This window comes from Hippocampus bargibanti, linkage group LG08 (genome assembly GCF_051943395.1).
Source record: "Hippocampus bargibanti isolate YZ-2025 linkage group LG08, ASM5194339v1, whole genome shotgun sequence".
In the NCBI taxonomy this organism is placed as follows: Eukaryota; Metazoa; Chordata; class Actinopteri; order Syngnathiformes; family Syngnathidae; genus Hippocampus; species Hippocampus bargibanti.
Window position 1 is genome coordinate 1,829,914 of NC_142741.1, and position 27,873 is coordinate 1,857,786.

The window sequence follows — 27,873 nt, forward strand, 5'->3', positions numbered from 1 at the left end:
ACACATGCTAGAAAATGCAATGGACAAGCTAAAAATTAGCATGATTAATTGGCCTATTTACCAAATGAGTTTTTTTCCTCACACAAAAGGTGGCGCAACACAAGTAGACAAAAAAATCAGATACATTTTACCTTCTGGAAAAAAATACTTGTTTTACTAGTAACACATGATGGGAAACGCAATGGACGAGCTAAAAATTAGCATGATTAGTTGGCCTTTAAGCAATTGAGTTTTCCTCATACAAAAGGTGGCGCAACACAAGTAGACAAAAAATCAGATACATTTTACCTTCTGGAGAAAAACACTTGATATCTTTTACTAGTAACACATGACGGAAAATGCAATGTACGAGCTAAAAATTAGCATGATTAGTTGGCCTGCAGGCAATAGTTTTTTTTCTCACACAAAAGGTGGCGCAACACAAGTAGAAAAAAAATCTGCTACATTTTACGTTCAGAAAAAAATAGTTTATATATTTTACTAGTAACACATGCTAGAAAATGCAATGGACAAGCTAAAAATTAGCATGATTAATTGGCCTATTTAGCAAATGAGTTTTTTTTTCCTCACACAAAAGGTGGTGCAACACAAGTAGACAAAAAAATCAGATACATTTTACCTTCTGGAAAAAAATACTTGATGTTTTACTAGTAACACATAGTGGGAAACGCAATGGACGAGCTAAAAATTAGCATGATTAGTTGGCCTTGAAGCAATTGACTTTTTCCGCACATAAAAAGTGGCGCAACACAAGTAGAAAACCAAATCTGCTACATTTTACGTTCATAAGCCGAGGTATCATTGTAGTTTGCTCTGTTCACTTCAAAATTAGGCAGGTCTCAATCGGAGCGCTGACTTCAGCGATGGCGGAATGATAAAATAGGACTTTGCCAGCAAGATAATCCGCACCTGGCTAATATCGTAAATATGGCAGACGAGACCCATCAATAATGACAAACGCCACGGCTTTCTTTCCTAGAAAGATAACGGCCATTTTCATCCTTGCATCACCCCACGGGCTGAGCTCAGAATCTGACAAACGTGATACGAGGAGGTCGCCGGCTTCGTGTTGAGAGACAGCGGCAAAGACTGTTGTCATGGTGACACTAAGCCTTGACAGGAAGCAACTCCGCTTCCATTACCTGGTGGCAGCATGCTGGGACTAAATATGTGCAGTGATACGTCGGTTTACGAACCCCTTAGCTTACGAACTTTTCGGTTTCTGAACGTTAAATTTATGAACATTTTACCTTGGCGTACGAACTATTTTTCGTGATACACACGGAGCTGCCACAATGAGTGATGTGTCGTTGGCGAACGAGCCCGTTCGCCGAACAAGAAAATGGCAGCCGGCTTGTTTTGGTCCTCTATTCCCCGCCCCCAGTCGTCAGTTAAAGCCACGTGATTGGTCGCAGCAGTGAGGGGAGGTGGTTTAAACATTAAAGAGACAGGCAGAGAGAGAGTGAGAAAATGGATAGAAAACAGTGAAATTTGGACTTTGATCAAAGGCAGAGTGTAGACTGCAAGGTTAAAATTCCCATCAATCAGGCTCCACAAACAACCCTCACAAGCCATCTGTACACTTGATGCAAAAAGCTATCAGCCCATCTAAACAGAACACAATTGATGAGGAACAAGGTAAAATTATGGCAGAGAAAACACCATCAAGATGGTGAAAGAAGAAGGCTATGTTCCTCATCAAGTGTTGAATGCTGATGAAACCGGTCACTCCAATCCATCAAGCCATCAACGACCATCACAAAGGTAAATAAAACCACTTTATTATACGGTGCAGTTTATTTCTTTAATTATAATACCATAACACATTTATTATACATAAAATAAGGAATTTTGTGTATTTTTAAGGCTTACATTTTTAAAAAATTAAAAAGTACAAAATTATGTTTTATGGGCACCTGGGAACGGATTATTCTCACTTTAATGGTTTCCTATAGGAAATACATTTTTGGGATACACACTTTTTGCCTCACACACTCTGGGAACCAATAAAGTTCGTAAGCCAACGTATCACTCTGACATGTTGGGTCGCGGGTTACGCTGCATTGAATGTTTATGTAGTCCTAAAACACAATATTCTGTGGCTTTGTGTGGCAATGACAAAAACCCTGGCACTGGAGTGGACACATTTTTGCACATGTCTGGCAGTGAATGAATTAATAGGCTTAAATTTGATTTGAATTCGGTGCTTATTACCAGGTCATGCTTGACTTTCTCCGGGAAGACCCTTTGAAGCATATGCAAGCACAGCGCCCGGTTGTTGGGTATGTCTTGAGTGTACTGCGACAAGGTGAAATGGAAACGAAAGTGGTCGTCCGGACACCAGCCGCAATATCTGAAACAAAGCCCGAATTAAAAATGTGAAGACAATTTCAATGATTGCACACATTTCAAATACAGTGATACCTTGGCTTACGAACCTAATTGGTTCCCAGACAGAGTGTGTAAGGCGAAAAGTGTGTAAACCAAAAATAAATTTCCCATAGGACAGCATTAAAATGAGAATAATCCGTTCCCAGGTCCCCATAAAACATAATGTTCTAATTTTCTAAGCCTCAAAACGACACAAAATATACCTTATTTATGTATAATAAATGTGCTATGGTATTATAATTAAAGAAATAAACTGTACTGTATAATAAAGTTGTTTTATTGACCTTTGTGATGGTCGTTAATGGCCTGATGGAATGGAGTGGCCGGTTTCCTCAGCATTAAACACTTGATGAGGAACGTAACCTTCTTCTTTCACCATCTTGAGGAATGATCCCTTGGAGGTGCTTTCTCAGCGATAATTTTACCTTGTTCCTCATCAATTGTGTTCTGTTTAGCTGGGTTGATAGCGTTTTGCATCAAGTGTACAGATGGCTTGTGCGGGGTATTTGTGGCGCCTGATTGATGGGATACTTTAATCTTGCAGTCTACACTCTACACTTTACAGTCACAGGATAAATTTCTCTGTGGGTGAGCAGCGGCAGCCATACGCACCAGCGTTCACTCAACCCGGAAGTAACTCAAATAGATAGAAAGCTAGCTAGCTAATATATAGCTAATAATAATAACAACGGCGGAATTTAGTCACAACGCGACGCTAACATGACGACTGCAACCCTCACGGTGTTTGTGGAGCCTGATTGATGGGATATTTTAACCTTGCAGTCTACACTCTGCTTTTGAAATATCAAAGTTGAAACGAGTCCAAATGTCACTGTTTTCTATCTATTTTATCACTCTCGGTCGTCTGCCTGTCTCTTTAATGTTTAAACCACCTCCCTTACTTGTCTGTTCGTTTCAGGTGATCTTGAAGACATCGCAGGCGAGTGTGGTGGTGGTCTGACAATGAGTGGAAGGCCTGGATCAGTGACTCCTTCAATTCCGGGTAAGGGCAATCCGATTCCAAAACTTCGTCGGGAATGTTGTCTCCCACCAAGGTATCCAAGGTTGGAAGATATTTCTGTGTGAGCAATGTTGATCATCCTTCAGGAATTGCATACTTGCATCGGCACGCTACCGATAAGGTGGGGGCATACCTCTAAGGCGAGGTCTGTAATTTCTTCTTGTAGATCACTGTACTCATCTTGAAGTTTGGCCGTGATGATATCTTGCTGATCTTTCACAAAATTAACCTGGAAGAAAAAACATTTCAAAGTTACAACGCAGTTTATATAAATGTTTTTTTTTCATGGAAACCAGCAGAAAAGCGGCATTAGATGGCTAGTTATCTATTAGCTAGCTAGCTAGTTGAGCCAAAGATAGTGACTGTGGGCACCAGGTAGCAAGCACCTCCATCTACAACATAAGTAGCCTGTTCTAAAAAAAGTGATTGGGCAACATCAATGTCAACAATCTTAGCTATCTATTAGCTAGCTATCTGTTGGCTATCTATTAGCTTGCTAGCTAGCTTTCTATCTGTTTTAGTAACATCCGGGTTGACTGAACGCTGGTGCGTGTGGCTACCGCTGTTCACCCACGGAAAAACTGATCCTATGACTGTAAAGTGACCTTGAGAGTTTTGAAAGGTGCTTAGAAATGAAATGTATTATTATTATTATTATTATTATTATTATTATTATTATTATTATTATTATTATTATTATTATTATTATTATTATTATTAACCAGAGTGTTGCGGCATATGGGATATTCCTCATCTCATGATTTGTGATAAAATACTAGCTTTCTCGCAGGTCGTATTGAATCATTTAATATAATTTTTCATTTTAAATAAAAAAAATACATGTTAAATGCAATATATTTCTAATTTTCAAATCTTCGAATTTTCTAATCTTCTAAATTTTTATTTTTTTATTTTGTATTTTTAAATTTTTAATTCTTTATTTTTTTATTTCTATAAATTCTTTATTTTTTTATTGTGTTTAATTTTTTATTTATGTATTTATGTATGAATGTACAGGTAACATCCGACTTACGACCGGCTCGACTTACGACCGCCCATACTTACGACCATGACCTCCAGACCCTATTTTTAACATTTTAAGAGGGGGAGTTTGCGAGTCATTTAGCCTACGAGTCTCTATTCAACATTTTGAATTGATTTTGACTAACGACCATTTTGACTTATGACCGTTTGGTCGGAACGGAACATGGTCGTAAGTCGGATGTATTTATTTATCTGACACACACTTACACACACCTGATGTCGCACTTGTTCCCGGTTTGCGTGAGCGTTGCTGATTTCCCCATCTTGTTCCTGCTCCAACCTGAAGCACAAATCCTCCTTCAGCTGATGAAGCGGCGCCACCGTGCCCATGACGAACGCCTTGCGGTCCCTCTCGAGGAACACTTCTAAACACAAGGCGAGGAAAGACTCCTCTTGAGTATGAGTGGTTGTGAGACTCTGTTCGAGTACAGTGATACCTTGGTTTACGAACTTAATTAGTTCCCAGAGTGTGTAAGGCGAAAAGTGTGTATCCCAAAAAACAATTTCCCATAGGAAACCATTAAAATAAGAATAATCCGTTGCCAGGTCCCCATAAAACGTAATTTTTTTCATGATTTTTTTTTCCAAGCCTTAAAACGACACACAATATACCTTATTTTATGTATAATAATTGTGCTATGGTATTATAATTAAAGAAATAAGCTGTCCTGTATATTAAATGATCCCTTGGAGGTGCTTTCTCTGCGATAATTTTACCTAGTTCCTCATCATTTGCTAACTTTTTGCATCAAGTGTACAGATGGCTTGTGCGGGTTATTTGTGGAGCCTGATTGATGGGATATTTTAACCTTGCAGTGCACACTCTGCCTTTGATCTACCAAAGTTGAAACAAGTCCAAATTTCACTCGTTGTATCCCGAAAAATATTTCGTATGCCAAGGTAAAATTTTCATAAATTTAACGTAAACCGAAAAGTTCGTAAGCCAAAGTATCACTGTACCACTCAATGCTTCCTGTTGCTCACCGTAATCTTTGAGAGCAAAGATGGCGGTGTCTTCTATGCTGAGTGGCCTGATGTTCTCGATGAAGTCGCGCATTTCACTCTCGGCCTTCACCCTATTTGCCAAGTGGATGAAGCAACGGTGAAGTGAGGCAGCGCGGTGGATTATTAGGGCCTTGATTTTTTTTAAAATTAAATATTCAATCGGCCGATGAATATGTAGGACGATCGCGGTTTGGAATTGAAGCGGATTTACGTGGGACAGAAATTGTGACACAATCTCTTTTCGTCAATGGACGCTACAGCTTCATGTTTGCTTTCAACATTTAGCTTGTAGCAGACGTGTATATTTCAACCATGATGTCCCTGATCCACTGGTGAAAAAGATGCTTTGATCCTCTCCTCTTTGAACTAAAACTACTTCATGTCACAAAGAGGTCGCAGAAAACGCTGAAGATTGAATGACTGCGTTTTTGTGTTGTCATATTATTTTGTTTTTTTCACTTTAAAATGGCGCCATGAGAGTGGCTGCCTTTACAGCAGCTCCTGTATTTTGTTTTTCTACTTCTTCCTTACCTTTCCTCTTCCTTTCATCACTTTGCAGCTGTGAAATGTCCATTTCTCCTCAGCGAGACTAATAAAAGCTAATCCAAATCCAATCCACATGCCTCGATAAGCGGTATAGCAATTAGCTGTTCTGGGTTTTAACGAGGCACTTTTCAATAAATAGAAAATCATCTTATCGTACATGACCAGGCCAACGTGTCAGACGCACGTCGCCACAACCGTGCTCATTAGCGACGATGGTGCTAGCACGCTAGAACGTCATTAACCTTGGGTGGCTTCGACATTACGCAGGCAAACAGACCGACTGCACCTCGGGGTCTCTTCTGCCTTTCTCACTCCGCTAAGCACGTTTTTTTTAATCCTCCATTTTATGTATTCGCTACCCTTCTAAAGCCCCCCCCCTGCACTCATTCTCTCCCACTCGGCCACTTAACTGGCTAACTATTTGCTATTTAGCTAGCTACATAGCTGGCTATCTATTTGCTATCCATTTGCTATCCATTTGCTATCTATTTGCTGTCTACCTTGCTGGTTATCCGTTTGCTATCTGTTTAACTAACTATCTATCTATCTATTTGCTATCCATTTTCTATCTATTAGCTGGTAATATATTTACTATCTATTAGCTAGCTTCCTAGTTGGCTCTCTATTTGCTATTCATTTGCTATCTATCTAGATAGCTACCTATTTGCTATCCATTTTCTATCTATTAGCTAGCTACCTAGCTTGCTATCTTTTTGCTTTCTATTAGCTACCTATCTATTTGCTGTCCATTTTCTATCTGTTAGCTAGATACCTAGCTGGCAATATATTTGCTATCTATTAGCTAGCTGGCTATCTATTTGCTATCCATTTGCTATCTATTTGCTGTCTAGCTAGCTAGCTACCTACCTACCTAGCTGGTTATCCGTTTGCTGTCTATTTGCTATCTGTTTAACTATCTATATATCTATTTGCTATCCATTTTCTATCTATTAGCTAGCTACCTAGCTGGTAATATATTTACTATCTATTAGCTAGCTTCCTAGTTGGCTCTCTATTTGCTATCTATCTAGATAGCTACCTATTTGCTATCCATTTTCTATCTATTAGCTAGCTACCTAGCTTGCTATCTTTTTGCTTTCTATTAGCTACCTATCTATTTGCTGTCCATTTTCTATCTGTTAGCTAGATACCTAACTGGCAATATATTTGCTATCTATTAGCTAGCTGGCTATCTATTTGCTATCCATTTGCTATCTATTTGCTGTCTAGCTAGCTAGCTACCTACCTAACTGGTTATCCGTTTGCTGTCTATTTGCTATCTGTTTAACTATCTATCTATCTATTTGCTATCCATTTTCTATCTATTAGCTAGCTACCTAGCTGGTAATATATTTACTATCTATTAGCTAGCTTCCTAGTTGGCTCTCTGTTTGCTATCCATTTGCTATCTATCTAGATAGCTACCTATTTGCTATCCATTTTCTATCTATTAGCTAGCTACCTAGCTTGCTATCTTTTTGCTTTCTATTAGCTACCTATCTATTTGCTGTCCATTTTCTATCTGTTAGCTAGATACCTAGCTGGCAATATATTTGCTATCTATTAGCTAGCTGGCTATCTATTTGCTATCCATTTGCTATCGATTCGCTATCTGTCTAGCTAGCTAGCTATTTATATGGCTATTTATTATTATATGGCTATCTAGCTAGTTAGTTAGTTAACTGTCGAATGTTCCTCATTTGAATTTATCTTCCTTGCGACTCCCCATTCGACCACATTTGCCTACACCTCCTTTTCTCCGACCTTATTTCGGTTGGACAGGGATCCCCGTCGGGGGGGGGGGGGGCTTAAATGGAATGGCTGTTCAGTGTAGTCGCAGAGAAGGAAGTGCACAAAAAAAGGAAGAAAATAATGACTCTCTCTTACTCTGCTTTTTGCAGCCGAGGGCACTCTCTGCTCCACACTAGCCTGTGCTGGCGTAATATGTCGCACTCCTTTATTTCCTTGGCTACACATCGCGTCCTCCGAACCTGTGAGAGAAAAACGATTAGCTATCTGTTAGCTACCACACCAGGTAGCTAACAGATAGCTAATAGGTAGCAAAGATGAATATGACTTTTTTTTTTTTTACATATGTGTAAAAACAACCAGACACAAAAACCTACATATCACAATGACAACTTTATCTAATAATGTGGTACTTTGAGATACATGTATACATTTTTTTTTTGCAGATGACCTGCAATTTTAGTGGCGGTGAACTCACTTGACAACAAGCAGCAGTTTGGCAGATAGCGAGGAAATAAATAATTCAAAGAGTGGCTTCAAGCTGTTTAGTGCTACTCCCTAGTTGACGCTTACCCAGCAAACTAAAAATAAAACTAAGACATGTACTTGAAAAAAAATATCTCGCTACCGTATTTTCTAGTGTATAAGGTCCACGGAATATAAGGCGCACACAGGGTTGTCTTTTGTGTGCGCCATGTACACCAGAAAATACGGTAATCAATATTTCAACACCTATTAGCAGCACACATAAACAAATATGTAAATGTGTACATGTATTCTTTATCCCCCTGTGAAGAACGATAAAAATGACCGGATCTTACCAATACATAACCATGAATAGGACAATGTCCGTTGAACAGAAAATGAGTCGCGTAGGTGCTAATTTCTTCATAATTAAAAGCACATTCTAAAAATTGGGTTGAGTTTTTAAGTGACGCTGGAACGGATTAGTGGCATTTCCATTCATTTTAAAGACGAAAGATGATTTCAGAGATGCAAATTATTGCATTTCAGAATTGCTGCAAAACTTAACGGCAAATACTGACTTTACCCTTTTTCCAATGGCAGCAGTTTCCAGTCGTTTGGCATCAAGCAAGGCTTGGACTTTATCATATTCCGTCTGCTTGTAGCTTGATTTGTACAGGCCATTCTTCAGTTGCGTTGTCAGTTTGTCTGCGCGGAGGAAAATACATTACTTCTTCTTTTCCTGTCGCCATTACGCTTCTAGGGGTTGCCACTGCAAATCAGTGTCTTCCATCTTTAGAGGTTTGATTCACACGTTTGTTTTGGCCAAGCTTTTAGGTTCCTGACACAACCTTCTGTATTTATCCGGGCTTGGGACCGGCACAAGAAGACTTATGTCCCCTAGTGGCTACAGAACAATCAACTCGCTCAATAGAAGGCTCCCAAACACAAAATGGTCATCGGTACAGCAACAATCAAAAAAGCAATGATGATTGACAATATCATGAATATAACATGACTGTTTTTGGTTTGTAGAAGACGCTACTAATAATACTAATACTTTTACTACTAATACTTGTACCACTAATACTACGAATACTACTTTTGCTTTCTACTAATACTACTACTACTACTACTACTAATAATAATAATAATAATAAGAATACATGTTACTTCTAAGCGCCTTTCAAAATTTTCAAGGACACTTTAATCTAATAAAAGGACTAATAATACTAATAATACTAATAATACTAATAATAATGATACTAATACTACGACTAATAATACTCATACTACTAATATTAGGCGAACTACAACTTTTATAATATATACTTTTATAATAATACTAATAATACTAATAATACTAATAATAATGATACTAATACTACGACTAATAATACTCATACTACTAACATTACTGTCATGTAAAACCCACAAAAAAGACAAATGACAAAGGTCACGGTTCATATGATGCACTGCAGAATATTTTGCCCAGCAGGCGGAGCAAAATCGCAATGTCAAGACTTTTGTGTTTGCAGTTCAGCAGAATGGCAGAAAGTTAAGCGAAAAAAAACAAAAAAAAAAAAACAGAGTAGGACAGAAAGAAGCATCAAAACCACGTAGAGGACACTTAGTGGAATTCCATTCAGCTCAGATTTCACACCAATTGTAATCCCTCACCCAAATCTTCTGGTCTGTAGCTGGTGATAAATGCTTGACCTCCTGCATTCATTTCACAGGTGTTAGTTAGCTCGATTTTTTTCAATCAAGCGTACATATAAATGATCTGTAAAAGAAAAAAAAAATACAACTGTTAGTCATAAACTATATATATAAATCAGCATTTGTCAAAATAAAGCTAAAAGAACATTCCTATGGTGAAAAAAAAGTACAGATGTAATGGCTACCTGTCTAAAGGTAAATAAGTGACAAACGGTTTGTGTAGAAAAGCAGGTGGTTTTGACGTTTAAAGGAAAATAATCGTCAACTGTGGATGACGTCACTGGTGTGCGCGAGAGAGGCGGAACTAACGCGGAAGTTTGAAAGAAGCGCGCACCTAGTGGTAAAAATGCAACGTTTTAGAAATGCTGCTTCATGTTACGAACTGATAGAAATTGACTTTTTGTTGTACCATTTTACGACACTATTATGTACTCTCGTTTTTGTGTATGATTGACTTCATGGTTGTCTTTTCCGGTCAATCATTGAAAAGATTCATTCATGGAATAATTCCATCCTGCTGCATGTAATCAAAAGCCTATTTTATATGTGAGTTACTTCCGGGTTGAGTGAACGCTGGCGTGTCTCCCTGCCGCTGCTCACCCGCAGGGAAATTTATCCTGTGACTGTAAAGTGTCACTGAAGTTTTGAAACGCGATTATAAATTAAATGTATTATTGTAATTATTAAAGTGTGTTATTTTTATATACATTGAAAGAATGCAACACTTTGTCAGCGATATATTGCTCTCAATTTTCAAAATAAAATTACACCATGACGCATACACACGATGCAGATCGACAGGTTTCATATACTACTTATTTGGGTGTCTTAAATTCCATACATAGATCATGTTAGAGATGAGATTCATATATTCCGTGATCATCACTCCAAACCCTTGAATCTGTAAACGTCTTTACTCAGTGTAACATTATTTTTTAAATGGAAATGTAGTCACACGCTTTAATATTATGATTGCAAACCCATACGATGTACACACACCAAGCTCGCTATTTCATTAGAAAAAAACAGTTACCACATTTTCCCCAGTCGAATTCTTCTCTGCCATACTCCAATGTCTCAGTTGACAAAAAGGGTAACCAGGGAAACTGACGTTTTCAACTCCGATTGGTTCATTCAACAACTCTATCTATTATGGTTACGCCCCTCAGGTCTGATACTAACCAATCACAAGTATTTGCTGTCTTCTCGACCCACCCCCGTTTTGCTCTGGGCTGGTGTTTGGGAAGCAAGGATCTTACGGAGGGGCTTCGATTCGTCTCGGTCTCTCGATTATGGAGGCGAGCGGGCTCCTCGCGTACGTTTGGGAATAAGCGATGACGTTTCCAGCGCAGATGTAGAGCGGAAAGCCGCCACCTGGCAAAAAAAAAACCTCAACAGCTCCACTGAGGTATTTATTTTTACGTCTTCTCTTGAAACTATTTTGAGTTTAGAAAAGTCGCGAGACATGAAAGCACCACGGCGTTCGCGAAGCGAGATTAAAGTCCCTTGGAACAGTCTTGAAATACTTATTTATGTCATTTATGCGTTTTAAAATGTAGTGGAGTGTTTGTAAGTGATATTTATTTAGGCAAATGCCCTCATCTATTCGGAAGAGGTACGTCCACACCTTCATGAGACCTTCATGTGCCTTTGGGATGTTAAAAATGTCTACTTCAGGCCCCTCGTTTTTTTCCCTTTTCTTTTTTTTTACATTGTAGAGGTGACCAAGCTCACATTTGGCGCAGTTTACATTTGAACGCATGATGCAAGGAGGTCATGCAAAGAAGAGGAAGACAGGTGAGCCGACAGTGGTGAGGCGAGAGGGTGAATCTCTGGAATGCGTGAAGCTCCTGAGGGGGGGTTGGGGGGGGGGGGTCCTGACTTGCTTATCTTTTCTATTCAATGACTTTCACTGCTGTGGTATTGTTTTTTTAATGTCTTTTATATTGCATTTTGAGACGGGTGCATGACTTGAAACTATGGAAGTTATATAGTGGAAATAGAAGAATTTCGAGGAGAGTACACCCCCCCACCCACCCCCAGGCAGGCTGTTTTATAGCTTCTAGGTATGTATTGCTACCAAAATAAGAAATGTATGCAGAGGCCAGCCTTGGTCAGTTACATTATTGTTTGTAATCTATCGCTCTGTCTGTCTCTCCATCTATCTGTCTGTAATGGGCTATAATTACGCTGCATGTACAACTGTATATTTCCAACTGAAAGGGACATCGAAGATACATTTTTAAATGCCTTTGTCCACATTTTGAGGTTATGGGGGAAAAAAATACTCATGTAATAGCACGGTCAATCCGCCATTTACGAAGGCGGACAGAGATAAACATTGTCACACCGACGGACAATTTTGAGTGATTGATTAGCATGTTTTTGGAAATGTGGGAGGAAACCAGAGCTGCCGGTTTCATCAGCATTAAACGCTTGATGAGGCACGAAGCCTTCTTCTTTCACCATCATCCCTTGTAGGTGCTTTCTCTGCGATAATTTTACCTAGTTCCTCATCAATTGTGTTCTGTTTAGCTGGGTTGATAGCTTTTTGCAACAAGTGTACAGATGGCTTGTGTGGGTTATTTGTGGAGCCTGATTAATGGGATATTGGGTTATTTGTGGAGCCTGATTGATGGGATATTTTAACCTTGCAGTCTACACTCTGAATTTCAACTATCAAAGTTGAAACGAGTCCAAATGTCACTGTTTTCTATCCATTTTGTCACTCTCTCTCTGTCGTCTGCCTGTCTCTTTAATGTTTAAACCACCTCCCCTCACTGCTGCGTTCTTGACCAATCACGTGGCTTTAACCGAAGACTGGGGGCGGGGAATAGAGGACAAAAACAGTCTGCTTCCATTTTGTTGTTTGGAGAATGGCCTCACTCTCTCTCTCTCTCTCTCTCTCTCTCTCTCCCTCTCTGTCAATCTATTTAAAGTTTGCAGCTCTGTGTTTCTGTAACCCCCCCCGCCCCTTCACTGCTGTGTTCTTGACCAATCACGTGCCTTTAACCGAAGACTGGGGGCGGGGAATAGAGGACAAGACCGAATCGGCTGCCATTTTCCAACGACACATCACTCATTGTGGCGCTCTGTGTGTATCCCGAAAAATAGTTTGTATGCCGAGGTAAAATTTTCATAAATGTAACGTTCGTAAGCCGAAAAGTTCATAAGCCAAGGGGTTCGTAAACCGAGGTATCACTGTCTTAGCATCTGGACAGAATGTGATACAGTATCTGGCTAAATTGTTTGTGGGAAGGCGGGAATGTGCAGTTGTGCCAAATTTTAAGTTCTATTCGTCAAACTGGCTTCCCTTGAAAGCGGCAAAATTCAAATGGTGTCATTTGAACCCATGTAATGTAAATCCAGACCGCGGTCATGTCTCTAGTTGATGGATTCAGGCCTCTGGCTATCCTGTTGCCATACAAAACGCGGCAATGTTCATTTGACGGCTTGACGCGACCGCAGTGTACGCCGATTCTCTGTTCGGCAGCGGAGATGCGTCGACTGTGAAGTGGCGCATGCAGAAAGGGGGGAGTGTCGTCTCTAGGTCATGTTCCTCGTGATTCCCATTATTGCAGCCTCATTGCTGACAGCAGTGACGATGCCGGTTTTGGAACAACAGCGGGGTTGTTGATGCTAAGGTCGGGATAACGTTTTAGCTTGGAGTCGAGGCCAAAACGACATTTGAGGCACATTGGGAAACACAGTCTGAGTTTCAGTTATTTTATTTTATGTTATTGATTGATTGATTAATTTATAAAGATAATAATAATACATTTCATTTCTAAGCGCTTTTCAAAACTCTCAAGGTCACTTTACAGTCACAGGATACATTTTTCTGTGGGTGACCAGCGGCAGCCACATGCGCCAGCGTTCACTCAACCTGGAAGTAACTCAAATAGATAGGAAGCTAGCTGGCTAGCCAATAAATATCTAATAGCTCGATAGCTAGCTAGCCAGCCAGCTAGATCGCTATATGGCTAGTTTATTTATTTATTTATTTATTTATTCACTCAATAACATTTATTTTTTCATTTGTGCATTTATGTAATTATTTATTGAATAGCCTATAATGCATATCTATTTTTGACCTATTTATTTGTTTACTTATTTGTCCGCTAATTAATTAATTAATTAAGTAATAAGTAATTAAGACATTTATTTATTTATTTATTTATCTCTTAATAGATTTATTTATCTATTAATTCATCTAATCACCCACTCATTCATTTAGGTGTGTGTATTATTTATGTATGTAATTATTTATGTAATTATTTAATAATCTATATATCTATTTTTAATATTTATTTATTTATTTAATTATTTATTCATGTTCTTTATCTGTTTATTTATTAACTTATTTTTGTATTTATTTGTGTAATTGTCCATGTATTTACTTACTTTTATTTATTTATCTGTTTACCCATTTATTTACTTATCACTCACCCATGTATTTATTTATTTGTGTAATTATTTATTTGTTGTTATTATTATCATTTATTCATTCACTTATTTATTCATTCACTTATTCATGTATTTTTGTATTTATTTGTGTAATTGGTTGCGTATTTATTTATTAATGTTTTGCAACACTGATGAGGAAAAGTACCCAAAAAAAATGTCTGAATGTATGAATGGAATGTATTATTATTATTATTATTATTATTATTATTATTATTATTATTATTATTATTGTTTGCCCCCGTCGCTCTTCACAGGCTGTGCAATTTAATAGGAAGGGACAACCGCAGCTAAGCGCTCTTTGGCAGGCAGCCTAATTCGAGTCCGACATCAAGGTTTAAGTCTTCACCCCTTCTGTGCTTCGTGTCAGATGGACTTTTTTTCCCACTAGGATCAAAAGTGGGCTTCCATCCCCTCCACTGCCCCCCTTTTTTTAAAGGTGAGGAAACGTCTTGCCAGGCTTTTGCCCTCATTTCCAATAGCTTCACCGCCCCTCCTAGCCTGTATATACGCTGCGCAAATCATCAATCACATTCCAAGTTGAGCTGGATTCTGTCGTTATCAATCACATTGACTCACAAATCCCTCAAATGTTTTTTTTTGTTGCGTTCATTTCGACACAAAGTGGCGGTCGAATGCGGCCTTGATTTCCAAGATGTGTTCCAAAGAGTGAAGGATATCCAGTCGACGTCCTTTTGTTTGTTTTGACTCACGAAAAAAGCCCGCAGCTGTGCCTTACCACTTAAAGGACAACCGACACCATTTTTTTGTTTCTTAACTGACATCAGAAAAACGTTTTATAGCATCTAAAATACCCAAAACCCAGGATGATATTTTTAGTCAAATGCAAAACACCAATAAAAATGAGTTAAAGTGTCCCAAAACTGCTTCAAGATGACCCCGGAAATGACGAGTTTCAGAAGGTCGCGCCCCTTTTGTTCGTGACGTCACGCCAGGACATCTTGCCTTGCCCGAGAATCAAAACAATGGCTTCAGATTCAGAGAAGATGCTTTCTTGTGACTCATCCAGTTATGAATATAATTCAAATAGTTCTGAAGAGGAAAGCAGCCACACGCGCCAGCGTTCACTCAACCTGGAAGTAACTCAAATAGAGAAAAAGCTAGCTAGCTCGCTAATAGATAGCCAATATTTTGCTAGTTAAATAGCTAGCCAGATAGATAGCTATATAGCTAAGATATAGCCAGCTAGATAGCTAGCTAGCCAGCTAATAGATAGAAAATTGATCGCAAATAGCTAGCGAGGTAGGTAACTAGCTAGCTAGATATCTGGATCGCTAAATAAATAAAAAGAAGTGAAGAGAGAAAAAAATTATTAATAATACTACTACTACTACTACTACTAATAATAATAATAATAATAATACATTTCATTTCTAAGGACCTTTCAAATCTATCAAGGTCACTTTTCAGTCATGAGATCAGTTTTTCTGTGGGTGAGCAGCGGCAGCCACACGCGCCATGGTGTCTCAACCCGGGAGTAACTCAAATAGATAGAAAGCTAGCTAGCTCGCTAATAGCCAATATTTCGCTAGTTGAACAAGCAGCCAGCTAGTTAGCTATATAGCTAATAGATAGCCAGTTAGATAGCCAGCTAGATAGCTAGCTAGCCAGCTAATAGATAGCAAATATATCCCAAATAGATAGCTAGCTAGGTAACTAGCTAGATAGATAAATAAATAAATAGAAGTGAAGAGAGAAAAAAATTATTAATAATACTACTACTACTACTACTAATAATAATAATAATAATAATACATTTCATTTCTAAGGACCTTTCAAATCTATCAAGGTCACTTTTCAGTCATGAGATCAGTTTTTCTGTGGGTGAGCAGCGGCAGCCACACGCGCCAGCGGTGTCTCAACCCGGGAGTAACTCAAATAGATAGAAAGCTAGCCAGCTCGTTAATAGCCAATATTTCGCTAATTAAATAGCTATCCAGCTAGTTAGCTAGCCAGCTAGATACCTGATGATACTAGTGCAGTGTGTTCTACCAAAGACAAATTCCTTGTGTGTTCTACATACTTTGCAATCAAGATGATTCTGATTCCGGTTTTAGTCACTTTGGATTAAAAAACAGTTGTGACAAAATGTAAAATGTCGCTTATGTGTGAAAGAGTTTCCACTTGGATACGCCGATAAATTCCAGCTAAAGGTAACCACCGGATTTCATGCTTTGTTTGGAATCGCAGGCAGCTCGAGATAATACGAGAACAGAAAGCATGTCAGCGCTTCGAGAGATTAGCAGCAACAATAGATTTTTTCATTTATTTTTTGTCTGGTGAAATGGGCGTCCGTCGTGACTTTCTGCTATGCAATGCTAACAAACAAAATACAATTCGATGCTAATGTGAAATAAAAATGCTATTCCCGGTGCTTGTTTTGCATTGGTTTTAAAGGACAACCGACGCCTCCGGACAAGTTGCGTCCATAATTTGTAAAATCCCTTCAAATGACTTCTACTGAGCGTATTTTACAAAGACTATAGCTATATTTTACGTTTTAAGACTGAATATTCAGGAAGTCTTGTTTTTGAGTTGGTGACGAGTCCTCACCCTACGTCACTGAAGGAACACCCCTGACCGAGTAAGCGACACAATGCATTTTGGGTACTTTGTTTGGTCTGAAGACATCGTGTTGATGGCAAAATTAGAAGGAAAACACATAACGCGATGGTGAATTGTTGTGTGTTGCACCAAGACTACTATTTGATACTAGTTGACACAAATTCCCAGCAGACAAATCAGCCCATTTCCAACGGAGCTTGGGCACCATCTTGTGCATTTTCTGGGACGCTACATTGCCGTCCTGACGGCTCGAATTGATACGGGAGGACTTCTTTAATCGATTGCAAACATTTATGCTTTCCTCTTCAGAACTATTTGAATCATATTCATAACTGGATGGGTAACAAGAAAGCATCTTCTCCCAATCTGAACTCTCTGAAGCCATTCTTTTGATTCTGGAGCGAGGCAGTTTGTGAAGGAGTATCCTGGCGTGACGTCACGAACAAGGGGGCGGGACCTTCTGAAACTCGGCATCTCCGAGGTCGTTTCGAAACACTTTAACTCATTTTTATTGGTGTTTTGTATTTGACAAAAAATATCAGCCTGCGTGTTTTGGGTATTTTAGATGCTATAAAACGTTTTTCTGATATCCGATAGGAAACACAAAAATGGTGTCGGTTGTCCTTTAATTAAAAAAGAAAAGAAGCCGGCAGAAACAGATTTCCTGCAGCGAATTTGTGCCGATGGGTCGGTGAGGACAGGGACGTCGTCGTTGTGGATGAATGCACCCAACGCCTCATTAGCTTGCCTGGCGCTAAAGTCTTTTCATGTGCAATCTCAGTCACTGGAAAATGGAGGAATGACTTGATATTTTGTCAGCCGTTTGTCGTATAGCCATTGTTATGCAAATGCCGATTACACTCCTATTTGGCCGAAAAGTGATTTGTTCAGCGTTTAAATACTTTTACAATTGTGTAAAAATGCAAATTGCATTTGTTTGTTTGTATTTTTTTTTCCCAGTTGACTCAACCACATGTTGCTAATTCAACATTTCAAATAAAACGGTTGGAGCATAGTCAAAGAAGAGCAAAGAAAATCTGATATCCGAGTAGATCGCTCCGTAACGTATATGTCAAATCATCTTTCCCCATTGAAATCAATGGAAAGGCCAATAATCGGTTCCAGGCAGCCTTGTCTCAAACAAGTCATTTTATAATGGCTTACCAATTTTTTTTCAGCGAGTATTCGCGACACCGTCAATGTGAAGACCTTGTGTCAGATGTATTTATTTATGTATTCAACTATTTATTTTTAATAATAATAATAAAAATAATAATAGTAATAGTAATAGTAATAGTAATAGTAATAATAATACATTTCATTTCTAAGCGCCTTTCAAAACTCTCAAGGTCACTTTACAGTCACAGGATTAAGTTTTTCCGTGGGTGAGCAGCGGCAGCCACACGCGCCAGCATTCACTCAACCCGGAATAACTTAAAAAGATAGAAAGCTAGCTAGCTAATAGAATGCTATATAGCTAATATATAGCCAGCCAACTAAATAGCGAATGTGCTTCCTGACTCAAATAGCTAGCTAGCTATATTGATAATAACTAGCTAGCTAGATAATAAATAAAACATAGTACATTCAAAAATAAAACCTACAAAATAAAAAAAGCAAAGACAAAAAGACAAGATGAATTTTGCTCTTGAAGTCATCACGCACAAATCGAATAACTATTTTTTTCATAATTAATGTTGACATAGGGTCAGTGTTACCAGCACCAATTTAGTTCGCTGACGAAGCTCTTCGGATGAGGAGCGAAATTTTCAACACCTTCAAAGAGGTACATAAGACAGCTGAGGAAACCTTTTCGTCCATCGAAGTGACTCATTCGCGACTATCTTAAGAACCTTTAATCAGCATGTTGTCGTGGTTAGCATTTCCGCGTCGCAGTCCGAACGATCCGCTTTCGAGTTTCACCAAGCTAGCCTTTTTTTCCCTCTATTTTCCAGCCTCCTCCCACTTTCCCAAAACCACGCATTTTATCTTAACTCCACCTCAAAGCTCCAAATTGCCCGCGGGTGTGAATGTAAGCCTGATTGGTTGTTTTCAGGCGTAAGCCTCGTGATTGCAGATGCAAGCGACATCTCAAAAGATGTGATTTATAATCACACGATATTCTTGTTGTCTCAGAAGAAGAAGAAGTCCTGTAATTTGCCGGAGCAATGATGTAACCCGGGTTTCCGAGCAGCATGCTCACCCCCGCCCCGCCCCCCCGCCATTTTGAGCTATCGAAAACCAATCAGCATTTGAATCCCTTTCTGAAACGAGCCATTTCAATTCAAAGTCGTATGCGTGGCTGTTAGTCATTCCTGATCTTTTGTTTTGAACGGGGGTGTCCTGGTGTGCCTCACAGACGAATTAGCTGACGGATGACTGACAAGACATCACTTCCACTTTGACTGATAAGCGGTTTGTTCAATTCAAACTCACAGCTGGTGTTCTATCCGACGTAGAGAGTCAAAATGCCATTTTGCTTGACACGGTGCACTTTTGAACCCTGGCGTCAATCCCAAACGTTCAGAACCAAACCGGGTTTTTCAGGTTCCATACCGATGTGTCTGAACCTCCACGCCAGACAGAAACTTTTTTGACCCCTCACTGATTCACCAAATCCCCCTTGTTTAGAACGGTCTATCTATCCAGCTATCTAGCTAGCTCTATCTTTCTATTTATCTAGCTAGCTCTGTCTTTCTATCTATCGAGCTAGCTCTATCTATCTAGCTCTATCGTTCTATCTAACTATCTATCTATCTAGCTAGCTCTCTACTGTATATCTATCTAGATATACAGTATCTAGCTAGCTAGCTCTATCTTTCTATCTTCCTAGCTAGCTAGCTCTATCATTTCACTAGCTAGCAAGCTTTATTTTTCTATCTATTTAGCTAGCTCTATCTAACTAGCTAGCCCTATCTTTCTATCTATCCGGCTAGTTCTATACTGTATATCTATCGAGATATCTCTATCTAGCTAGCTCTATCTTTCTACATACCTAGCTAGCTAGCTCTATCGTTTCACTAGCTAGCAAGCTTTATCTTTCTATCTATTTAGCTCGCTCTATCTATCTAACTAGCTAGCCCTATCTAGCTAGCCAACTCTATCTTTTTGTCTATCTAGCTATCTCTATCTTTCTATCTCTCTAGCTAGCTCTAGCTTTCTATCTCTCTAGCTAGCACTATCTTTCAGTATGTCTAGCTAGCTCTATCTATCTATCTAGCTAGTCTATCTATCTAGCTCTATCTATCTATCCTACTATCTAGCTCTATCTTTTTATCTAGCTAGCAAGCTCTAGCTTTCTATCTATTTAGCTAGCTCTATCTATCTAACTAGCTACCCCTATCTTTCTATATATCTAGCTAGCTCTATCTTTCTCTCTCTCTAGCAAGCTCTATCTTTTTATCACTCTAGCTAGTCCTATCCTTCTATCTCTCTAGCTAGCCCTATCTTTATATCTCTCTACCTCTCGATAAATAGCTAGCTAGCTTCATGGCTAGCTAGATAGATTGATATAACAATATGGAATAAGAGTCACACCCCACATAAATAAATAAAAAAAAAACAGATAAATAAATAAATAAATAAATAAGAAGAAGTGAATGCTCAAATTCTTTGAGAAACATAAAAAAAAGTTTGGATCATGCAATTAGTTGAGACAGTCTTTTGTCTGTTTTTGTTTATCAACAAACTAAGTCATTTTTGCCCACAGGGGAACGCGTGTAGTCCTTAGGTATTACCGTAAACCTAATTATAGGCCATTGGGAAAAGACAAAAAAAAAACAACTTCACAGACTGGGCGTCTCACCTCCTTCTCCGAATTGAGCGCCTTCAAACTCCCTCGGGCGCTTGTTGACAACGCAACGCCGCTTTTTGGCGGGCGGGTCCATCGGATTGTTTAGTTCCGTCATATTTGAAGAGAAACAGAAATGTAGAAGAGCCGGTCCGTTGTGTACTTAAAGGACCGCCGCGGATTGACAACAGCGTTGTCACTTGAGTCTCTCAAGACTGTTTAAGGGAAGGTTGGGTGGGGGGTTCAGGGCAAAAGGGGGGTGTTAGCTCTGTTAGCCGGATAGTATGTCTCATGGGAAATTTCAAAGGTAAAGATTGCTATCTATCTGGCTATTGAAGGAAATAAATACATTTAGCTTCTTTGGTGATCTCTCTCATGCCAATTGTTGGGTTATAACGTTGCGCAATAAGGTAATATTTACAATTTTAAAGATCACCGTAAAATGCTAATATTAGCCTGTAATATTCTGACCTAACCCTATCTGGCTAGCTATCTAGCTATCTAGCTGGCTATCTAGCTATATGGATGGCTTTCGAGCTGGTTAATCTAGCTGGCTAGCTATCTAGCTGGCTTTATTGGTGTTTTGCATTTGACTAAAAATATCAGCCTGCGTGTTTTGGGTATTTTAGTTGCGATAAAACGTTTTTCTGATGTCAGTTAGGAAACAAAAACAAGCGTGTCGGTTGTCCTTTAACGCTGGCTAAAACACAAGAGGTTTTTTTTTTTTTGTGTGTGTCCTCGCTGTAAACAAACCGAGCGTCTGGCAAAGTCAGACCTCGGTTGAATGATCTCATCTGTCGTAAGCGCCCGCCCGACTTGTTTAAAAAGTCATCCGGCGCACATATATGGAGAGGATATGACCCCTTTCAGCCGTTTGAGTAAGAGCTGTCTGCACCCGAATGGACTCACTTAGGCTTTGGAATAGCCGCTTGGCAAGCTATTACAATCCGTCAAGAGACACAACAGGATGAGTAAATGGCTTATGATGCCATCTCGTCAGATACGTTTTAATAATAGTAATAATACAGTCATAAATTTCATTTCTAAGCGCCTTTCAAAACTCTCAAGGTCACTTTACTGTCACAGGATACGTTTTTCTGTGGGTGAGTAGCGGCAGCCACACGCGCCAGCGTTCACTCAACCGGGAATAACTCAAATAGATCAAGTTAGCTAGCTAGCTAGCTAATAGCTAGTTAGACAGCTACGTTAACTCAACGCGACCCCAAAAATCCAGATGTCAACAAAAAAGACAAAATTACATACAGAGATCAACGCTGACCATGACCTCACATAACTCCAGACCCGTATAACTTAGGAATTAACATTTTTTGCAGTCCTAAAACTCAATAGTCTGTGGTTCCCTGGATTTCGAGTGACAATGACAAAAACCCTGGCACTGGAGTGGACACATTTTTTTGCACATCGTCTGGCAATGAATGATTTAAACCAGGAACACTTTTTTTTTTTTTGGGGGCGGGGCTTGTGTACTGTGTGTTGTTATTGGATGGCATTAGGCATTATTCACGTTGTGTGTTGTTGCATCAAAGCCATATGGCGTTGATTTGCACACTCACCGACAGTCTTCAGGCCATATGGTGACTGTGTGTGTGTTTGTCTGACAATTCTTGTGAGGACCACTAACATTTTATACCCGACGTAGTGAGGACATTTTTGACAAGTGAGGACCTTTTGGTTGGTCCTCACAAGTTTTTCAATCTAAAGGCTTCTAAAGGGTCTATAAGTGCATCTGTTAAAGATTCAGAGAGGTCCTCACAAATTCATCCACAATGATTTTTTGGTGTGTATTTTGAATACACTTGGATACGCACACTTTTTACTCACTGTGTGTGTGTTTATGTTTATGTGTGTGTGTTGTTAATAAGAGGAAAAAATTCATACCACAAAAAGTAAAACGATATTTTAACCAAATTCACTACAGGGTTGAGGACTTTGAATGTACCCATTCAGAAACCTCACTCCTGCTGTTATTTCAGTTTCAAGTCCACTTTTTATTACTTTGTTTTTAAAGAAATTGAAGTGGGAAATGGGCTGACATTTAGTGTTCAAATGGAACGCTAGTTCTTCTCTAAACTTATCAGCAACGGTGGTCCTCACTCCTTTCTGGAGTTATCAGGACCTCACAAAACCATTGAAACAGAATGTGTGTGTGTGTGTGTGTGTGTGTGTGTGTGTGTGTGTGTGTGTGTGTGTGTGTGTGTGTGTGTGTGTGCGTGCTCTTCACTATTCGTGGTGGAGTACAACCGTTGATTGCTCCTTACTCCTCTGTCAATGAGAATCAAGGAGAGGCAGACGCATGGACGATCAATCCATATGCTGATCAGGTTTTTATTAATGTATTTATTTATTTATGTATTTGTGCAGGAGAAATGCCAGTCCCCGAGCAGAGTCCAGTGATGGAGGAGGGGCTTCTGCTGACCTCCCGCAGCCGTTCGGCTGGCCGCAGCACGGAGCCGGTCAACACGGCCAACAATATCCTGGCTTCGGTGAAAGAACAGGTAGAGCGCCACGTTGCTCGCGTCAATCACGATTTACCGGATTTCAATACATCCAGTTTTGTAAAACCGTAAAACGCTTTTGTTCGTAAATTGTATCTTACAAAGTTTTTATAAATAAGTACAGTGATACCTCGGTTTACGAACCCCTTAGCTTACGAACTTTTCGGTTTACGAACGTTAGATTTATGAACATTTTACCTTGGCATACAAACTATTTTTCGGGATACACACAGAGCGCCACAATGAGTGATGTGTCGTTTGCGTACGATCCTGTTCTCCTAACAACAAAATGGCAGCCGGCTTGTTTTGGTCCTATATTACCCGCCCCCGGTCGTCGGTTAAAGCCACGTGATTGGTCAAGAACGCAGCAGTGAGGGGAGGTGGTTTAAACATTAAAGAGACAGGCAGACGACAGAGAGAGAGAGTGACAAAATGGAGAGAAAACAGTGAAATTTGGACTTTGATCAAAGGCAGAGTGTAGACTGCAAGGTTAAAATATCCCATCAATCAGGCTCTACCAATAACCCGCACAAGCCATCTGTACACTTGACTTTGTAATATCCTGTGACTGTAAAGTGTCCTTGAGAGTTTTGAAAGGCACTTATAAATAAAATGTATTCTTATTATTATTATTGTTATTATTATTATTAAACCGGCAACTCCATTCCATCAAGCCATCAACGACCATCACAAAGGTCAATAAAACCACTTTATCATACAGCACAGTTTATTTCTTTAATTATAATACTATAGCACATTTATTATACATAAAATAAGGTATATTCGGTGTAGTTTTAAGGCTTAGAAAAGTTGAAAATTATGTTTTATGGGGACCTGGGAACGGATTATTCTCATTTTAATGGTTTCCTATGGGAAATTATTTTTTGGGATACACACTTTTCGCCATACACACTCTGTCTGGGAAGCAATTAAGTTCGTAAACCAAGGTATCACTGTAGTTCCAATGTGTTTCTTCTGTAAATTGTAACTTTGGGATTCCAACACATACACACACACACGTGTACACACTGCAGCCAAATGACTCGGTCGCTTCCTGTTTGAAGTTGACCTTTGTTCACCCGCGTCAGGGAAAGGAAAAGAGGCAGCACCTGCCGATGTCACTTCCTTCCTGGTCGGATCTTTACCGTGGCCGCCGTTTGTCCATGACAACCTCGCAGCAAAGTTGTGCACTTTTTCATCCGGGGTGATTCGTAAAAAAACCCCCGCGAGTTGGAAAGTCTGATGAGAGTGAAAAGAGAGGAAACGTCGTAGCAGAAACAGTGGCTGTATTTCTTCCCTTTTGGATTGGCTGGAGGTTTTCCTTTGATTGTTGTTGGGATTTTCGAGGAATGGATTTTGCCGCTACGTTTCCCCCACTTGACTTTAGTTTTGGGTCAAGGGTGAAAAATGTCCCTCGTAAGTCTATTTTCACTCGCTTTTTTTGTGTTGTTTTTTGAGCCTTCATAAGCTAGTTTCATTCCATGTTGTTGCTAATTTCCTTTTGAAACCTTTTCGCTTGGTTTCGATGTGGAATTCTCTCTCTCTCTCTCTCTCTCTCTCAATATCCCTTTCTCTCTTTCGCTCTCTCTCTCTCTCTCTCTCTCTCTCTTCTCTCTCTCTCTCTCGCTCGCCCTCTCTATATTTCCCTCTTTCTCTTTCGCTCACTTGCCCTCCCTCAATTATTTTTCCTTACTCATGAATAATTCATTCTCCTAGCAATAGTTTCTGGTGTCGAACACTAGGGCACTCATCAATGAGAAAAGGTTAAAGTTCAAAGTGAAAAAGCAGCGTGGAATTGGGCGAGACCGAACGTGATGGATTTGCAGTTAATTGTTAACGTCGGAAATGGTCACATTGTAAAACCACGCAGCAGAAGTCATATTTAAAGATTTTAGAGGGGAGAAAATGACAACAAAAATCAACAATCAGATTCACAAATTAAAATGATAGAAACACATTTTATTGCTTTGATTTTTTTCATAAATACATTGAGTGAATGCTGGCGCGTATGGCTGCCGCTGCTCACCCGCAGAAAAAAATATCCTGTGACTGTAAAGTGTCCTTGAGAGTTTTGAAAGGCGCTTAGAAATGAAATGTATGATGATGATTTGTGAAGCCTGATTGATGGGAATTTTAACCTTGCAGTCTACACTCTGCCTTTGAACTATCAAAGTTGAAACTAGTCCAAATTTCACTGTTTTCTATCCATTTTGTCACACTCTCTCTGTCGTCTGCCTGTCACTTTAATTTTTAAACCACCCCCCCTCACTGCTGCATTCTTGACCAATCACATGGCTTTCACTGTAGACTGGGGGCGGGGAATAGAGGACTAAAACAAGCCGTCTGCCATTTTCTTGTTAGAACGGGCTCACATCATCCAGTTATGAATATATTCAAATAGTTCTGAAGAGGAAAGCATACATGTTTGCAATCGATTAAAGAATTTATTCCGTGCCATTTTGAGGCAATAGGGGGGGGGGATGTTGCACCAAAAAGAGGCATAAAATGGCGACAAAGCTCCGTGTAAGTAATTAATCAGCCCGTTTTAAGGAATTCATCAGCCCGTTTCCACAGGCTGATTAATTCCTTACATGGAACTTTGTCGCCCTCTTCTGCCTCTTTTTGGTGCTACACGAAGTTTTCAGACCAAACAAAGTACAGCAAAATGCATTGACGTGATGGAAGGACTGCTACAATGTGTCCTTTTTTCCCGTCAGGGGCGTTCCTTCAGTGACGTCACGTACGGACTCGTCACCAACTCAAAAACAAGACTTCCGGAATATTCAGCGCCAGTCTTAAAACGTAAATTATAGCTATATGCGGTGGAATCTTTGTAAAATATGCTCAGTCGAAGTCATTTGAAGTGATTTTACAAATTATGGACACAACTTGTCCGGAGACGTCGGTTGTCCTTTAATGGAAAGAAGCCATTTTATTAACTTCTAAATCTTCCACTTAACGGCTTCTCGGTAACGCTGCTCACTTTGTGCTTTTATGTGCAATTATGTGAACGTGAATTGAAATCAGGCAGGGTGATGAAGGCATTTGGGAAATAGGCGAGTGGGAGTCCATCAACCTTGTAGCGGTTCACTTGTCCACATGTTGTTTTTTAATCCCAGCAGGGGAAGGAACGGCTGTTGTGCACCGTCCTAAGAGGTCTACCATTTCGATTTTAGCCGTATTTTCACAAAGGGCTAAAAAACACACACTCTTTCTAAGCCCTCGGGAAGCTTTGATTACGGAGCAACCGCAGCCTGAAGCCTAGCGCCACTTATCTACTGAGGTGTTGGAGATAAGAGTGTTGGAGAGCCTTGGGGCGGGGGGAGATTGGGGGTCTTCGTTTTGTTCATTGCAAAGTGGCACCCAAAGAACACTAGAAATGAAAGTGTGGAAGAGTAGCTTGGGCTAAAAAAGTGTCATCAAGTGGCCCTGTGGAGTCACGTCACTGCAGATGAGCTTCTCCACGCATGATTCGTCCGCCATGACGATGTAACGGATTGTGAACGAAGGCTCGAACACAGGAAGATTGTCTTTTACTGCCGGCAGGGGACGTAGTCATTCACTAAGCCCTCTACCAAGCTATTTATTCAGAGTACAAGAAAAAGTGTGTCTTCCAAACATTAATTTCCCATTGGAAACCATTAAAAATTAGAATAATCCGTTTCCAGTTCCCCATAAAACATACATAAACCTTCAAGGACAACCGACACCATTTTTTTGTTTCCTAACTGACATCAGAAAAATGTTTTATAGCAAATAAAATACCCAAAACACGCAGGCTGATATTTTTAGTCAAATGCAAAACGGCAATAAAAATGAGTTAAAGTGTCCCAAAACTACTTCAAAATGACCTCGGGATGGCGAGTTTCAGAAGGTCCCGCCCCCTTGTTCGTGATGTCACGCCATTTACGTCTTGCTTGCTTTAGAATCAAAACAATGGCTTCAGATTCAGAGAAGAAGCTTTCTTATGACTCATCCAGTTATGAATAAGATTCAAATAGTTCTGAAGAGGAAAGCATAAATGTTTGCAATCAATTAAAGAAGTCCTTACGGATCATTTTGATGCGTCTGGACTACTATGTAGCGTCCCAGAAGATGCATAAGATGGCGCCCAATCTGCGTTGGAAATGGGCTGATTTGTCTGCTGGGAATTTTTGTCAACTAGTATCAAATAGTAGTCTTGGTGCAACACACAACAACTCACCATCACATTATTTATGTTTTTTCCTTCTAATTTCGCCATCGACACAGATCAACATGAAGTTTTCAGACCAAACAAAGTACTCAAAATGCATTGTGTGTCGCTTTCTCGGTCAGGGGCGTTCCTTTAGTAATGTCACGTACGGACTCGTCACCAACTCAAAAACAAGACTTCCTGACTATTCAGCGCGAGTCTTAAAATGTAAAATGTAGCTATATGCCGTGGAATCTTTGTAAAATACGCTCAGTAGAAGTCATTTGAAGTGATTTTACAAATTATGGACACAACTTGTCCGGCGGCGTCGGTTGTCCTTTAAAACTACACCAAATATATCATATTTTATGTATAATAAATGTGCTATTGTATTGTAATA

General features: G+C 39.6%; 2 protein-coding genes across 9 annotated transcripts in view; one reads left to right on the forward strand and one right to left on the reverse strand.

The window, feature by feature from the left end:
* Positions 1 to 20,916, reverse strand: part of LOC148894258 (coiled-coil domain-containing protein 148-like) — a 30,900-nt gene extending 9,984 nt beyond the window's left edge. Inside the window, exons 1-9 of one of the 2 annotated variants that reach the window (XM_089002026.1) lie at positions 20,799 to 20,916; positions 9,902 to 10,007; positions 8,808 to 8,929; positions 7,895 to 7,998; positions 5,441 to 5,532; positions 4,670 to 4,821; positions 3,546 to 3,641; positions 3,294 to 3,469; positions 2,215 to 2,353 (exon numbers count right to left, since the gene is read on the reverse strand). In XM_089002026.1, coding sequence (XP_088858152.1) covers positions 2,215 to 2,353; positions 3,294 to 3,469; positions 3,546 to 3,641; positions 4,670 to 4,821; positions 5,441 to 5,532; positions 7,895 to 7,998; positions 8,808 to 8,929; positions 9,902 to 9,953 — 933 coding nt within the window. In that variant the 5' untranslated portion in view covers positions 9,954 to 10,007; positions 20,799 to 20,916. Of the gene's footprint in view, positions 1 to 2,214; positions 2,354 to 3,293; positions 3,470 to 3,545; positions 3,642 to 4,669; positions 4,822 to 5,440; positions 5,533 to 7,894; positions 7,999 to 8,807; positions 8,930 to 9,901; positions 10,008 to 10,128; positions 10,173 to 20,798 lie in introns of those variants that run through there. The other variant, XM_089002025.1, reaches the window with a different exon arrangement.
* Positions 11,197 to 27,873, forward strand: part of LOC148894259 (plakophilin-4-like) — a 49,520-nt gene continuing 32,843 nt past the window's right edge. For 2 of the 7 annotated variants that reach the window (XM_089002018.1, XM_089002022.1), the window contains exons 1-3: positions 11,197 to 11,351; positions 11,662 to 11,740; positions 23,166 to 23,299. In XM_089002018.1, coding sequence (XP_088858144.1) covers positions 11,704 to 11,740; positions 23,166 to 23,299 — 171 coding nt within the window. In that variant the 5' untranslated portion in view covers positions 11,197 to 11,351; positions 11,662 to 11,703. Of the gene's footprint in view, positions 11,352 to 11,408; positions 11,559 to 11,661; positions 11,741 to 20,988; positions 21,091 to 23,165; positions 23,300 to 24,436; positions 24,716 to 27,873 lie in introns of those variants that run through there. The other 5 variants (XM_089002020.1, XM_089002023.1, XM_089002019.1 and 2 more) reach the window with 4 other exon arrangements.